The sequence below is a fragment of the Halyomorpha halys genome, unplaced genomic scaffold (genome assembly GCF_000696795.3).
Source record: "Halyomorpha halys isolate HHAL.00 unplaced genomic scaffold, Hhal_1.1 Scaffold1035.1, whole genome shotgun sequence".
In the NCBI taxonomy this organism is placed as follows: domain Eukaryota; kingdom Metazoa; phylum Arthropoda; class Insecta; order Hemiptera; family Pentatomidae; genus Halyomorpha; species Halyomorpha halys.
Genome location: NW_027107491.1, coordinates 417936 through 431743, shown reverse-complemented (window position 1 = coordinate 431743; position 13808 = coordinate 417936). Strand labels below are relative to the sequence as shown.

The following is a 13808-nucleotide window of genomic DNA, read 5'->3' as shown; positions in this document are numbered from 1 at the left end:
TTGACTAGTATTAGGAGATTAGGAACCAATAGGAGTCATAAAGAAGGTCAAAACAGATAAAATCGTATTTCCAATAACTACCACTAGATGACAGCACTATTGAACTTGAGAGATAGGCCTGAAATTGAGCTCCTTATAGTTCCTAATCTCCTAATACAAATCGAAGATTTTAAACTCAGTGGACCCGCAAGTAAAATCTGCACTATTTGCGCATGCGCAAATAGAAACAGTTCCAGGCGCGGAACCTCTCCTTTTAACAGGTATGATATTTTGCAACCGTAATTCTCGGAGTGTAAATGTTATACTAATGTAAACTGATATAAATATTAACGTTTCCTAACTTCATACGGACTAAAATCCCAAATGATGGCACAACATTCGTTTTCTTTTAAATTAATTGTGTTATAGTATTTTTGACCCGGAAGTGCTGCTATCTGCCGACGTTTACTAAAACTACTACTTTTCCGTGTAGTTGGGTACTGCTGGCCTCTTGCGGAATATCCTAGTACTGTTAATTCAGCTCTAGTATAAATTCATATTTAAAATTTTTTAACCCTTTTTTGGGAGGGAGGGGGATGAATTCACTAAATAATGAATTAAATTTAGCAATATCTTCTCAAATAATATTAATTTTTTAAGTACTCATTTCCTTGTAGGTAATATATGTCTATATAATTTTGTTAGAGGGATTATTTACTTTTAAGTATAAATAAATAATTGAAGAGCTCCCTATTTAATGAAACTAGTACTAAAGTCTTTCAGAATGATTGAATATTTCATGCCCGTTTTGAGCATATCCTAAAACGGTAAATTCATGGTTATTTCACATTAATTCCTTCGTAATATATTATTAATTGAACTAAGCAAAAAACTATCTATAATACAATAATACTATATAATTAGTTTAATATTAATCTATTTATTAATAGGTAATATATGTCTACACAATTGTATTAGAGGTATTATTTACTTACACTGTCTTTAATAATTTTTAGTTAACAAAATATAAAAAAACAGGTCTAGAAACTTGTGGAAAAATCTTTTGATGGAAAAATCCAATCTTTTTAAATGAAATTAATTGGACTAAAATTTATACCATTTTGTTAAAGAAATTCTTTATTTTTCTACCAGATATTGCACAAAAGAAGTTTCATGTAATAAAACTTTTCTTTTAAAAATAATTTTTACAAAAATAACTACGGAAATATTGAAAGTATAAAATGCAAACTTTTTTTATAACGGCTTTTAGGAAGGAATCTCCATAATATTAAATAGCAGTATTTTTATCTAATATTACCAATATGATATGTATCAATTAATCTGCAGGTAATGTATGCCTCTATATAAATATTAGCTTGATTATACTAACTGCTCAGTTAAAAGAGTAGAAAAAGAGGAAATCCTCAAAGTGACAGTACTCATACAAGATATTAACCTTTAATTCCACTTTTTTTTTTTTTTAAGATACCTCCATATCACATGATTGGGAGTGCAGCCAATGAAAACACAAATAAGTAAAACTTATTGTTCGGACACTATTACATAAGTTTTTCTTATTTGTATTCTTCACTGATCTCACCTTCCTGTAGAATATCTTCAGTCAACTATTAAATCTTTATTAAAAATATCTTCATAGTTCATGGATTAAGACAAAAGTAGTTAGATAGGAAAATAACTTATTTGGTTTATTATAATTTTAATTCAAATTTCCAAGTTTTCAAGAACTTCTGCTGGCATAAGTTACTAGGTTTCAAAATACTGTACACAATTCCCAATTTCCATAGAACAAATTACCAAAACAGCTGAAATAATTTCAATAAAACTTAGCTGAAGTATTCTCTGTAAAGCTGTTTAAGTTTGTGTATATAGAATAAACTCCAGAAAGTAGAAACAAAAGAAAATCTTAACAATATATATTACATGGTAAATCTAAAAAAACATAAATTAATTAAAATTAATTGAATCATTATTAGTAAAAATAATTATTTTTTAAATATTTAAAATAGCATATTGGACTTCATATAGATGTTTTGGATCATTATCCAATAAAAACATACCATGTAATATCAGGATAATCCTTTCAACTCGTTAAACCACAATTTCATTTCAAAATATCAGCGGATTAGAGGTTTCAGGCGTCCATTTATGAAGATAAAGGAAAAATATCGGGTGTTTTGTAATCACTATACCAAAGTCAATTTAAATCAAATTATACTAAAATTCATTCGAATAATTTTACAATATTTATTTTAAGGTTTGATATAATGAATTTAAATCACTTTTGTTATTTTATTTATATAATAAATAATTTATTTAAATAACAAACATTGCGTAATAATGTTCAATAATAACGCAAAGTCGACTAATTAATGTCAAGCTATAAATTAGAGAGATTACTAAAATAATACACTTCAGCTGAAACTCTGGTAAAACAGGCACTAACTATTCATCTTTGGGTTAGTGTGGCATTCTGTTTCCTTTAATTTGTTGGACAAATGATTTAATTTAAAAGAATTTCAATTTTCAAATTCAACACCAAAAATTAACCAAGCTATACAAGCTTATAAAATAAACATTTATTCAATCATTAATATAAAAGAACTTAATTTAGGGGATTTGACTCTTGGGAATCACTTCAGTTTGAAAGAATCTTTTGTTGGAAAACTGCATAATTATTTATAATATTTTGACAAACGAAACACTGATTAGTCACATTGTACCATAATTGAAATTTTAAAATTTCTTTGGGCCTTTGGCACCAGTATACAAATGTAAGCCGTTAGGCTTCCGGAATATGATCTCAACAACTCATGCTTACTTATTAAATCTTTCAGAAATAGTTATTTTTCATTTTATCTGTTTTGTCATTAGGGCTAATTTTTAATTTAATACTTTTTTGAAGTATCAAACAGGAGGATAAAAATATCTCATATCTTTTAGAGAGCAAGAAGGGTACACAGATACCTACTTTCTGCTAAAAAGAAAGATAAATAATGTTTAAGGACTTGGATAAGAATAAAACTTTTTTTTTTTTACTTATATATAATTTAAAAGAATAATGTGATCAAAATAACAAAAACTCCAGAGAAAAAAAAAATAAGGGAACCAATTGATATATAAGCAAAAATATTGTGAAACAAGGTAAAAAAACAAAAAACATAATTCCAATAACAAAACCCAATTAATCAATAATATTAATAATTTATCCATAAATAATTTGATTAGTTATTGATTAAGTACAAAATCAATATTAATTATTCATAAATAAAATATATGTTATTATTTCAAAACTGGTCAAATGTTACTTGAATATTAGTTGTAAAATGTTGGATTACCTCTTTCACTAACAATAAGCGATAATAACTCATAGTTCAGATAAAACCAAAACTTTTAAACTGAATTAAATATTTTAATCTTGAAATATAGAAGTATATTTCAAAAAATTAACATCAACTCATCTGATGAGATATCAGTTCATCCATACTTAAATTACTTGACAGTTAAATAAGTAAGGTCACAGCTATCCAGTAAATATTTATTCAAAAATTATGTTATACTAAAAACATATGATTTCTAAAACCATGAAAAGCACATCGAAAATATTGAAAGTTATCGGCTATGGATATAACTGGAATAACGAGGTATTTCGAAAATCTAGCTGCGATAATATTAATCTAAATTCATATCTTCGTCATCATTCTTTTTTTTATTTTTATCGTCTTCCTTCTTTGTCGATGATTCTCCAGAACCTTCCTGCTGGGATATGGTCGCAGATTGAAGAGCTTTTACAAACTCCTCCATATTTCCAGAGTTGGCAGCATTTACTGCTTCTGGACCCATTTCAAACTGTGACACTACAGGTCCGAGCTGTCCAGATTGAAGGGCAGTACTGAACATTGACAATGCCTGGAAAAAAAAAAAAAAAATTAAAATTCATAACACTCATCTCATTTTTATAATAGATAAATACTATAAAGATAATGTATTTGTACTTAAAAATATGTTTTCTTACTAATTATTGATCAAAATAATATCTTCAGGATCATGTTAGATGAAAAGGTACTACTATTGTACTAGTGTGAACTGAAGTTCAGAATTTTATTGGAAATGGGAAAGTGAAAGTGGTCTCAGCTTTATGGGCCCAAATATCTTCTGATTCGAACAAACTGTTACTTACATGTTTACTATTTGAATGTAAACAATCATTTGACTAATTGATCAAATATAAGAAGATGAAAAAAAAAAGTTATATCTCAGCTTAGCAGTTTGCATTATGATAAGCACACTGGAGGCAGAAATAGAATGGACAAAGAGATCACCTAAAATAGAATTTTAATCTGAGAAAAAAAAAATTGGTGATACCATTGTTTACATTGATGCTAAATAGGGCCAATAATAATGCTTGGATCCTGTACAAGCATGCAGGTCATAGGTGCATCAAAATACAATTCAGGAGAAAAAATTGTGGAGATTAATTACAAGATTTGCAGAAAAATCTAAATCAACAGGTAGGTCAACTTCTGGCTCACTTTATGGAAGTAGATATCAGGTTCAATCAATTGGATTATTTAATGAGAGAAACTAGTGAAAATACAAGAAGAAATCGAGTTAAGAGAGGAGGACTGTAAATTTCCAATAAGAACAGGGTGCCAAAAGTGTGATGTAGGCTTGTGCATTGCATATTTGATGCTGTTTCATAAAAATTAAACTGGAACGAGCATTATAATTATCTTAAGTTCTTGACAATGAACAAGTTTTGAAAGTATTTTGTTCTTTTCTTGAGATTATTCATAAAATATAAAATAAATACATTTCTTTCATTATCGTGTTAAAGCATGATAAATTATCTGAATTATAAGAAAGTACAAGTATAGCCATACAGCAATGTCGTGTCACTAGCCACTCTTTCATTAACTTTTAAGCCATTTTTACATAGCTATTATTTTGACTAATTAACTAATATTGTAAAAAAATAAAAACAAATTTTCTTATCCTTGAAGAATTGATGTTATAAAATTATATTTAGAGTCATTGTTATCATTAGTTATAAATAGAAAAAAAAATCAAACCTGCTGAAACTGAGGGGATTGCAGGGTTGACTTGAGCTGATCTTGAGTAGGTGCATCACTTCCGACTGACGGTAAATGCTTTTGCAATTCCTTGACGAATTCAGGATTATTCAGGACTGCTTGGAGGCTCTCAGGGTTAACTGCAGCTGATAAGTCAACTGAAATTAAATATATGTAACTAAGTGAAAAACTAAGTGCTACTATTTTTTAAATTATTTTATAATGATCCTAGTTAAAAGTAACAAACTAAATATTAAAATTATATATCCTTATTAATTTATAAAATTTTATATGTTAAATTTTTGAAAAAACAAATGTTCGATTCTATATCTTATCATTCTATTAAATAAAAACTGACATTCAATTTCAAATTATATTAACTATGAAAATACATTACGCACATGTAAGACAAACAATATTTAAACACTTCTTTATGCTTGTAAACTTCAATTTCAAACTCTATTTGAAGGATATAATATAGAACCGTTCTATGTGAATTTTAAATGGAGATGAAAATATATGTCCTAAAACTTTGGATCTATACAACCAAAATAGGAAAGGCATTAATATATGTAATGTAATGGGTAAAGAGGTCTAGGCTATTATGACCTGATGGTGAGCCACCATCATACCATTTTCTAATTTGTTTTATTTAAATAAAAAATTGAATGCTTATATCTAAAAAAGAATAATAATTAAAACTTTATAATGATAATTATTAACAAAGGAAACATTTTAATGAGAAACCATCTTAAGAAAATTTGATAAATAATTTGATTAAATGTATAAAAGATATATAACAAATTAATAATAAAAGATTACTGTTCTGCTGTTGAGTGGATGAGGCCAGGCCGCCATCTTGCTGTATATTCTGAAGGTAGCTTTGAAGTTGACTAAGCATAATAGGGTCTGGTTGAGATGTGCTACCAGTTGTACTTGATGAAGAAGTCGATCCCGCACCATTTGTTGACTCTAATTCATAACATATAACAGGTTATCACTTCAAAAAAGTTATTTAACAAAGGCAGTAAGTAAACTATTATTTCTTATAAATAATTATTTTTTACTGATATTATTTGTTTGATAATACTGCTTCCTACTACATTAGACATGTAAGCCTGGTATTGCTGCAAGGAATAAAAAACAATTTTGTTTTCGGGATTAAGATTTACACTATTAATTTAAATTTCAGATATCAAGGGTTCTGTGCCTGTTAGTAGTGAAATCCATATGGCAGGCATAACGTCTACATATTATTTGATTTTGATGAAATTAGATAAGATTAGATGGTCCAATATATTTTATCAAATTTCATTTACTACTTGTGCTTATGCATGCTCAAACATATTTTCCTTGAAACACCTATGTAGAGAAAACATTATGAGGAGCTTATATGATTTAGTCAAAAATTAGAGGCAAGCTGTGGATTACTATAAAAATGGTTCAGTATCAGTTTTAACAAGTTCTGTCGAAAGGTTATGATAAATGATCCAAGAGTAAAGTATTTTCCACAGCTGAAGTAATGAAAACAATAATGCTGGTAAAATAAAAAGTAACAGGACACTGACTTTTAGGTGCTTGAGGTGTACTGAAGGGCTTTGTTGTGTTGGCAGGTGAAGTTGGTGTTTTGGGCGTAGCCACCACAGGAGTACTCATAGGCGTAGTCGTTGCAGCACTAACAGAAGATGATTTGGAGCTACCCTGGCTGAAAAAATTAAACAAAAATTTATTTCAAATCAAAATACTCCATTTTTAAAAAATGCTTACAAATGACAAACTAAAATAAATTATTTGTGTGTTCTAATTTATTTATTCATTTATATGTTTTTTAAATTAATGTATTAGTTCTTTGTAAATTTATTTTTAGTAAACTGTTCTACTGCTATGTTTTATTTTTGGGTAGCTATCTATTTATGATTTTTGTAAATTTGCTTAATTGATCAAACTTGTTGCTGACCACTGGAGAGGATTGGTATGAAGGAGTGAAACAGGGGAATAATGTATTGGATGTATTGGTAAATTATTATTTGGCCTTGTGTGAAAAGGAGGAAAACAAATATATGTAAAAGAAAGAAAAAAACAATTTTTTTTTGTTAAGAAGAAAAAATGTATTAAAGTGTTTTGTATTTAGTGTATTAATAATGATTATTGTTTGAAAAATGTTAATATATTGTAGAGTATATAAGTTCCATTATGGATTGATGGGCAACCGAAAGTATTTGGGCAGCATGGCCAAATAAAGCATTTCTCTCTATGAAAAAAAAAATTGAATATTTATATATATTTTTTTAATCAAACTCCATCAAAATTTGCCAAAACAAGTTCATTTGAATTTTTTTTCATAAAAGTAGGAAATTTTTCTCTTTAGATTCTTCACATCTACTTTAGTTTTAACAGATGGAGGAACCACAGTAGAAAATAATAAATAAATTAAAATACATTAAGAAGATAATACTTAATGCTAATCAGTACAAATAATTAGCAACAATCTCCAAATTGAACAAATAGCCAATAAAATAAAACTGATAAAACTTGTTGAATATATTAATATTATTTATTTTTTCTTCTTAGTCCAGTCAATTTGTTCAAAACATTTTTGAGTTAAAAAATAATTAGGATGTTCCACGTTATCTATATGTTATCAGGGTTGATGTAATATTGAAAAATTCAAGTTTTCTAATTCTACCAATCATAGCAACCCAGTTCAGTCCTGAATTCCATGAAACCTAATAATGGTCAAGGAAACTCCATCTCTTATCATTCTGACTAAGTGAACAACCTACCAAAGGAACCTTCTTCAAATAAACCTGATAAAAATTTAATGATTATCAAGGACCATCCTAATTAATTTTCTTAATCTCCAATAAAATATCACATGAACTTCCCATACCACGTTCTGCAAGAATTTTCTTTTTAAGTAATAGAGAAGATAATTAAATCTGGGTGCGAACAATCTGTTTTAGAACTATGACACAATTCAAGCAAACTATGATAGCTTACAGGAGAACAAAAAAAACTGAACACATCAAGTTAACATGTTCAGATTTTAACTTTTCAAAATTCAAATTTAGTAACACCTCTCTTATCCCAAAACGATCAATAATTTAAAACTAATTTTCTGTTAGAATACAATTGGAAAATTCTAACTATGAAGCTTTAAGATTCAAAACTCCCAACAAATAACTCATCAATAAATGTGATATCAATTTAGGAATCACCAAGATGAAAAATAACATAAAATAAAATAAAATGCAACACAACCTATATCAGCAGTTCAAGGGACACGTCACTCAGCAACATCCAAATACTCATTCAAGGTTTTGTATTTGGAATCTTTCAACTATTTTCTGACACTTATAATATGTACATTGTAATTCTCGCTTTAATACTAATTTTCTCTGCCAAGTATCAAACCAAAACATTAATTAAAAAGGAGTTGTCACTAGTCTGAAAATGTAATATTATACTAATCCATTAGGTAATAATAAATAAATGAATACCAGCTATTCCTTTACACTAAATGATGGATCTTAAAAATACTGCTTTTTTTTTTCTTCAACAAGATAATAAGAAAATATGGTGATATAAAAAGTAGAATACTACATCCAGTCCTATTTTAATAGCTTTGAGATTAATAGTTTAATAGAGTATAATAATGACAGTAGTCTTACTTCAACGTTCCAAGAAGGTTTGAGAGGCCGCCAATTGATACACCACCAAACAGCTGCATCAACTGTTGTTGAGACATACTACTCAACAAATTCTGTAGATCACCATCTAAAATCAAAATCGGATCACATTTTTTAAAAGTTTTATGACACTAATTTATGCATGAAAGAATATTTAACCTGGTGTAGCTCCCCCACTCCGCTGAGATCCAAGAGGTGGATTGTTTAAGACTTCATTAACTTTTCGACAATTCTCTTCATCTTTATCAGTTTTGGCCTCCTAGTAAATAACACTAGGTCAACTTTAAAGATGTAGTTTATAAAAATTAAAAGTCTACAAATAGAAATATAATTAACTTGAAATTAACCTCAAAATCAATAGAAATTATAGAAGAACAAAAGCTAAAGAGATATTTTTGAACACTAAGACAAACTGTGATCCCATTACCTCTGGTTCAGGAGATTGGTATGAGAGATGAATATGACATAAAAAAGTACCTATGTTTCCTGCATTTTCTCTATGAGCTAATTTGGTTTACAAGCCATAAGTAAATACCAGACTGTTTTTTTTTTTTTTTAAACAAAGGAGACATTTATAAAAAAGTAAGAATGAATGAGGTTGATGTACTAGCTGTCAGGGTTCAAACCAAGAAAAAGCAAAAAATGAAAATAAAGCTTTGGGTGTACCCCATTAAGTGCTCAAAGGTTCATTCAATGTTTTATTTCATGAATCAGATAGATGGCCAAAACAAGTTCCAAAAGATGTGATATTACAAAATTCTCCAGAAAACAAATCTTCCAAAACGAATTTTCAATTAGTTCTCACTGGGACTAATGTAAATCTTTTTTTCCTACTGATTTCTTCCACCTAAACTGCCCCACAGGTTAGATGGCTCAGTGTCAGGTTAATTTCTAAGGTTTTAGTGTTGTACCACAACAATTATACTGATTGGCTGTATAGAGAATTACAATAATTTAAGTAAAAACATTTGAGAACTACCATCCATACTAGACAAAAAAAAAGCCTTGAGGGACAATCTTAAAGTGAAGATGATAAAAATTAGGTAAGAAAACAAATCGCTTCATAATTGAGCTAAGGGTTCATTATGTAAAAAAAATTATTATCTATACTGACCTCATTATACAGAATGCAGTTATTTAAATAAATTCATTTTTTAAATTTACACATTTTGCACTATGTTCAGAAAAAACGCTTTTTTAGTTTAAATTATTGTAGAACAGTAAATGCAATTATTTACTTAATTTAAAATGTTTTATAAAACAGTATTTTTAGACCTTGCAAATTGTTAGCCAATAAGCAATGCAGTAGCTTGTGATTTTTGTAAGATAACATGTTCTTGCAAAGCAGGGCAATGCACTTGAACTAAAAATAGAGCAATCAGCTTTTAGATTGATCTTAAAATTATTAATTATTATAGCAAGAATAATTCAAAGTATAATTTTTACATGTAAACTTAAAATGGCTAAATACAGCCAATCCATAATGATAACACTTATCCATTACCATGTACTATTGATACTGAAAAGAAACTGTTAATCTAAAAGAATTAAGAAAAAAAAAAGACAAAACCCTGTTTGAAATAAGCTGATTCATGTTACTAATGAAACTTAATTTTAAACTTAAAAAATGGTACTGCCATCAGGAAAAAAATTAATGCTATAAGCTTTAATCACTCTTAAGGAAATTTGACAATATGATGATAATAAGTATTAAAATAAATATATCTGACATTTTAAGAATAACATACCTAAATGCACACCGTGTTTAATATTAGAGCAAGAGGATAATACTTGCAAAATAAATAAATTAGATATAGGCAATGATTAATTAAAATATATAACACATTAATTTAACAAGAAATTCAAATTTATAACTGACATAAAAAATTTAGAACTACTGAATAAAGTTCTATAATTAACAGTGAAGTACAATAATAATATCTATAGCTTTTAGGAAAATAGTAGGGTGGCAGTCAAGAAAAGTACAAAATAGTGAATAAAAAACCTACTCATTATTAACCAATGTTTCACCCCACTTTTAAGGGCTTCAAATATCTATAGCTACCTAGTAATCACTTCCTAACTTGGTTTGATAGCAAAATCAAGACCCCTGAAGGAAAACTTGGCGAAGTATACATGACAACTTACTTGAATCCAAAAAAAGAATTTTCTGCTGGATGTCTTGAATTTCAAGATATAAACTCGCCCAGTGGTGCATTGAGGGACTTTCTTAAATTCAACATCATCAGGAAAAATGATCAGATCCTGTAAAATCATAAGGCCTATGTCAGTAAATGATAAGGATATCTAGCTAAACTTCATTAAGCTAAAAACTCACATCTTCAACAACTCCAGTTGTTCTATCCTTCCAACAAAAATGCATAAGAGAATCTTCAGATTGGTAAATATATACAAGTCCCTTCCTTTTGTCAGGATGAACCATTTTCCCTTTCATGGTCATTTTGCCTGCTTTAAATTCTACTAAATTTTTATTTTGGCTTCTTGAAGAAGAATTGGAGAATAGTGCTGTTCCACCGGGCATTGTAAAGCTTAAAATCAGAACGCAACCAAGTTAGCAAACGAACGATCTTTAACCTCTCCTATTCTTACTACAATGCCATCTAAACATTAAAACTGAACATGATGTGGCATAAATTGAGAAAGAAACTCAGGGTTGCCATACACTATTTTTCGTGTCTGAAAGGTTCAATTATTTTTTTGTTTGTTTAATGCATAATTATTAACTTACATTTACTAGTTCATAAATAAAAAAAAAACAATGGTCTGAAATTAAGTCCAGTTTTGATGATCGTTTAGAATCCCCCCTACCCGATTCATTCTCAAATATTTTATATTAGTTTTTGAAGAGTGTCAGTAATCGTCTCTGTTGTAATAAAATAAAGTAATGTTTAATTTCCAACCATAGTTATGCTTATCTTCATTCCATAAATTTTCCGCCGGTAATGCAAGAATTTGCCCTTTCTCCATTTTACTCAAGTCAGGAATCATCTGTTTTCCTGAACAATATCAATGAACTTCGATAGAATAGATAAATACGTTTTTTAATGACGTCCACTTTCATCAATTCCATGTTAACTAATAACGATTTGGTTTTACAAAACAAGAAGAAATCAGCAAACTGAGTTTTCATGTTGCCAAGTGCCTTGAAAATGGAGATTCCCAGGAAGATTATGATTATTCAGAATTAGAATTACCATTATCAGGATAAACATCAATCCAGAGTAAAATATATTTTTGGCAATATAAACCCAGAATCTAGTAGTGGAATAAAACCAAGTAAACAGCCACATTTCCAAAATTAGATGTTACCTTGGGCTGGTGCTTATCTTATAAGATTAGCAAGAATGGTTGGAGAGTTTACTATGTAGTGGATAGCCAGACTTGATATACATCGTGCCAGTCTAGTGAAAATGATGCCAAATCCACTGATGGACAATAGAATTAAGAAATACAATTAATTAAATAGTCCCAACAGTAAATCCTGACAAAAATTGTTGCTGGACTCTTCCACAGCCCAAGAGTTGGGAGCCATAGGGCTATGAACATACATATTCTGGCCCTTTACTGCAAGGCTCCACCATTTTACAGGTAGGCATGTAGATAGTCCCATCTGATATTAGTTGAAGTCCATCTACTACTTTCAGTTACGTAGGGCCTAAACACATTTTCCTTCACAGACTGTGTTCAGTAACTGGTTGCTGCACAGGATAGAGAACTGCGGCTTTTGCAGGAGGCATTCAGTGCAAGATGGTTCCACCATTTATGTATGTATTTTTGGTTTCCTATGAGCAAATGTAATTTACATGGCACATCTGTATTTCAAAAAAGGATCGTCTGATTTGGCCTGAAGATGGGGAATTTGGCTTTTGTATTTGTTTTTTAAGTGATCATATTTGGGAAATGCCGACCTACAGAGAGAAGTAGAAGTAAAGCCAATCTTTTCACTGTAGGCTTACCAATCGCAATGTTTTATGAATACAACTGCCTCCAGAAGTCTTCTTAACTTATCTTGTGGGATATATTTCCTTTTTTTCGGGATTATTTCGTTTAAAACCTGCAATATCCTACAGAGAAGAGAGCATAATCATCATTTTTAGTATCAAATATACCAAAAGAGTTTGTTTTGTCTCTAAACAACTCAATTGTGCGATATACAGTAATAAAAAAAATAATAATAATAGATCATAAAACAGATAAAAAGAAAATGATATAAAATTTAACATTTACAATAGTAAATAAACAATAATCATATGAATGACGGAGTTAATTTTGGTATAATAATGAATAGGACCTTCAGTAAAAATCTGGTGCAGTACAAGTATCACACAACTTTCACTTACCACCCTGCTTTGGGATGAAATTAGTCCTGTTTTAAAACAGATACTGCTTTCAGTAGCTCATCATTATTCAGGATGAAAATGTTTCATATATAGTTAAGTAAAAGTAAGATGACTATTGACACAACCATGGAAATAGGAAAATATCTCTTTTCTCCTTTAGTTAATTATCAAATTATTTTGTATTTACCTGTTTACTAATACGAACAATGAGAGATGGTTAATTTTTTTACATAAAAAAAATTAAATGTACTTAAAAATTTAACATTTATGCCATGAATAAAAAACAGAAATTCTTAGACTTGATTTTTTTTTCTTATATTTTTCTGTTGCTATAAAAATTTGTATTTTAGTGTTTTTCAAGGTGGTAATAACAAATATCAACTTTGTTCCTGCCAACAATACAACAAAAGTTAACGAAACATTAAAGTTCCAATTTGAAAAGTCTTAACTTATCGTATAGTTATTCATCAAATTCTTTAATATTTTTTATTTGTCTATTGTACATTAATGAGAACTGGTTATTTATTTCAAAGTTAGAAGTACTTTAAAGAGAGATTTCAAAATTAGTCATTTTAGCCCTGTCGGATTATTTCAACAAGGATAACACTTATCTGATATTAAATACTACTCAATTTTATACTGATTTCAATCAAAATCATCAGAGCCATTTTAGAGAAAATCCTAATAAA

General features: G+C 28.8%; 1 protein-coding gene across 2 annotated transcripts; it reads right to left on the bottom strand.

The window, feature by feature from the left end:
* Positions 1-3521: 3521 nt before the first annotated feature.
* On the bottom strand, positions 3522-11388 carry Rpn13 (regulatory particle non-ATPase 13). 2 transcript variants are annotated; one of them, XM_014432240.3, is made up of 8 exons: positions 11097-11388; positions 10907-11023; positions 8918-9017; positions 8741-8846; positions 6638-6774; positions 5892-6041; positions 5070-5215; positions 3522-3906 (listed from the first exon to the last, which is right to left on the bottom strand). In XM_014432240.3, exons 1-8 carry the CDS (start codon positions 11298-11300, stop codon positions 3670-3672), a joined length of 1197 nt encoding a protein of 398 aa, XP_014287726.1. In that variant the 5' UTR covers positions 11301-11388; the 3' UTR covers positions 3522-3669. The 2 variants fall into 2 exon arrangements, with proteins under 2 accessions (XP_014287726.1, XP_014287725.1); XM_014432239.3 differs by having other exon boundaries at positions 5070-5227; positions 11097-11387.
* Positions 11389-13808: the final 2420 nt, after the last annotated feature.

Excerpts from the sequence above, each read along its gene's own strand:
- Rpn13 (XM_014432239.3), bottom strand. The coding sequence starts at position 11,300 with ATGCCCGGTGGAACAGCACTATTCTCCAATTCTTCTTCAAGAAGCCAA. Across the intron at positions 6,775-8,740 it reads AACCTTCTTGGAACGTTGAA|CCAGGGTAGCTCCAAATCAT; the intron begins GTAAGACTACTG and ends TAATTTTTTCAG. Across the intron at positions 3,907-5,069 it reads AATCCCCTCAGTTTCAGCAG|GCATTGTCAATGTTCAGTAC; the intron begins GTTTGATTTTTT and ends TTTTTTTTCCAG.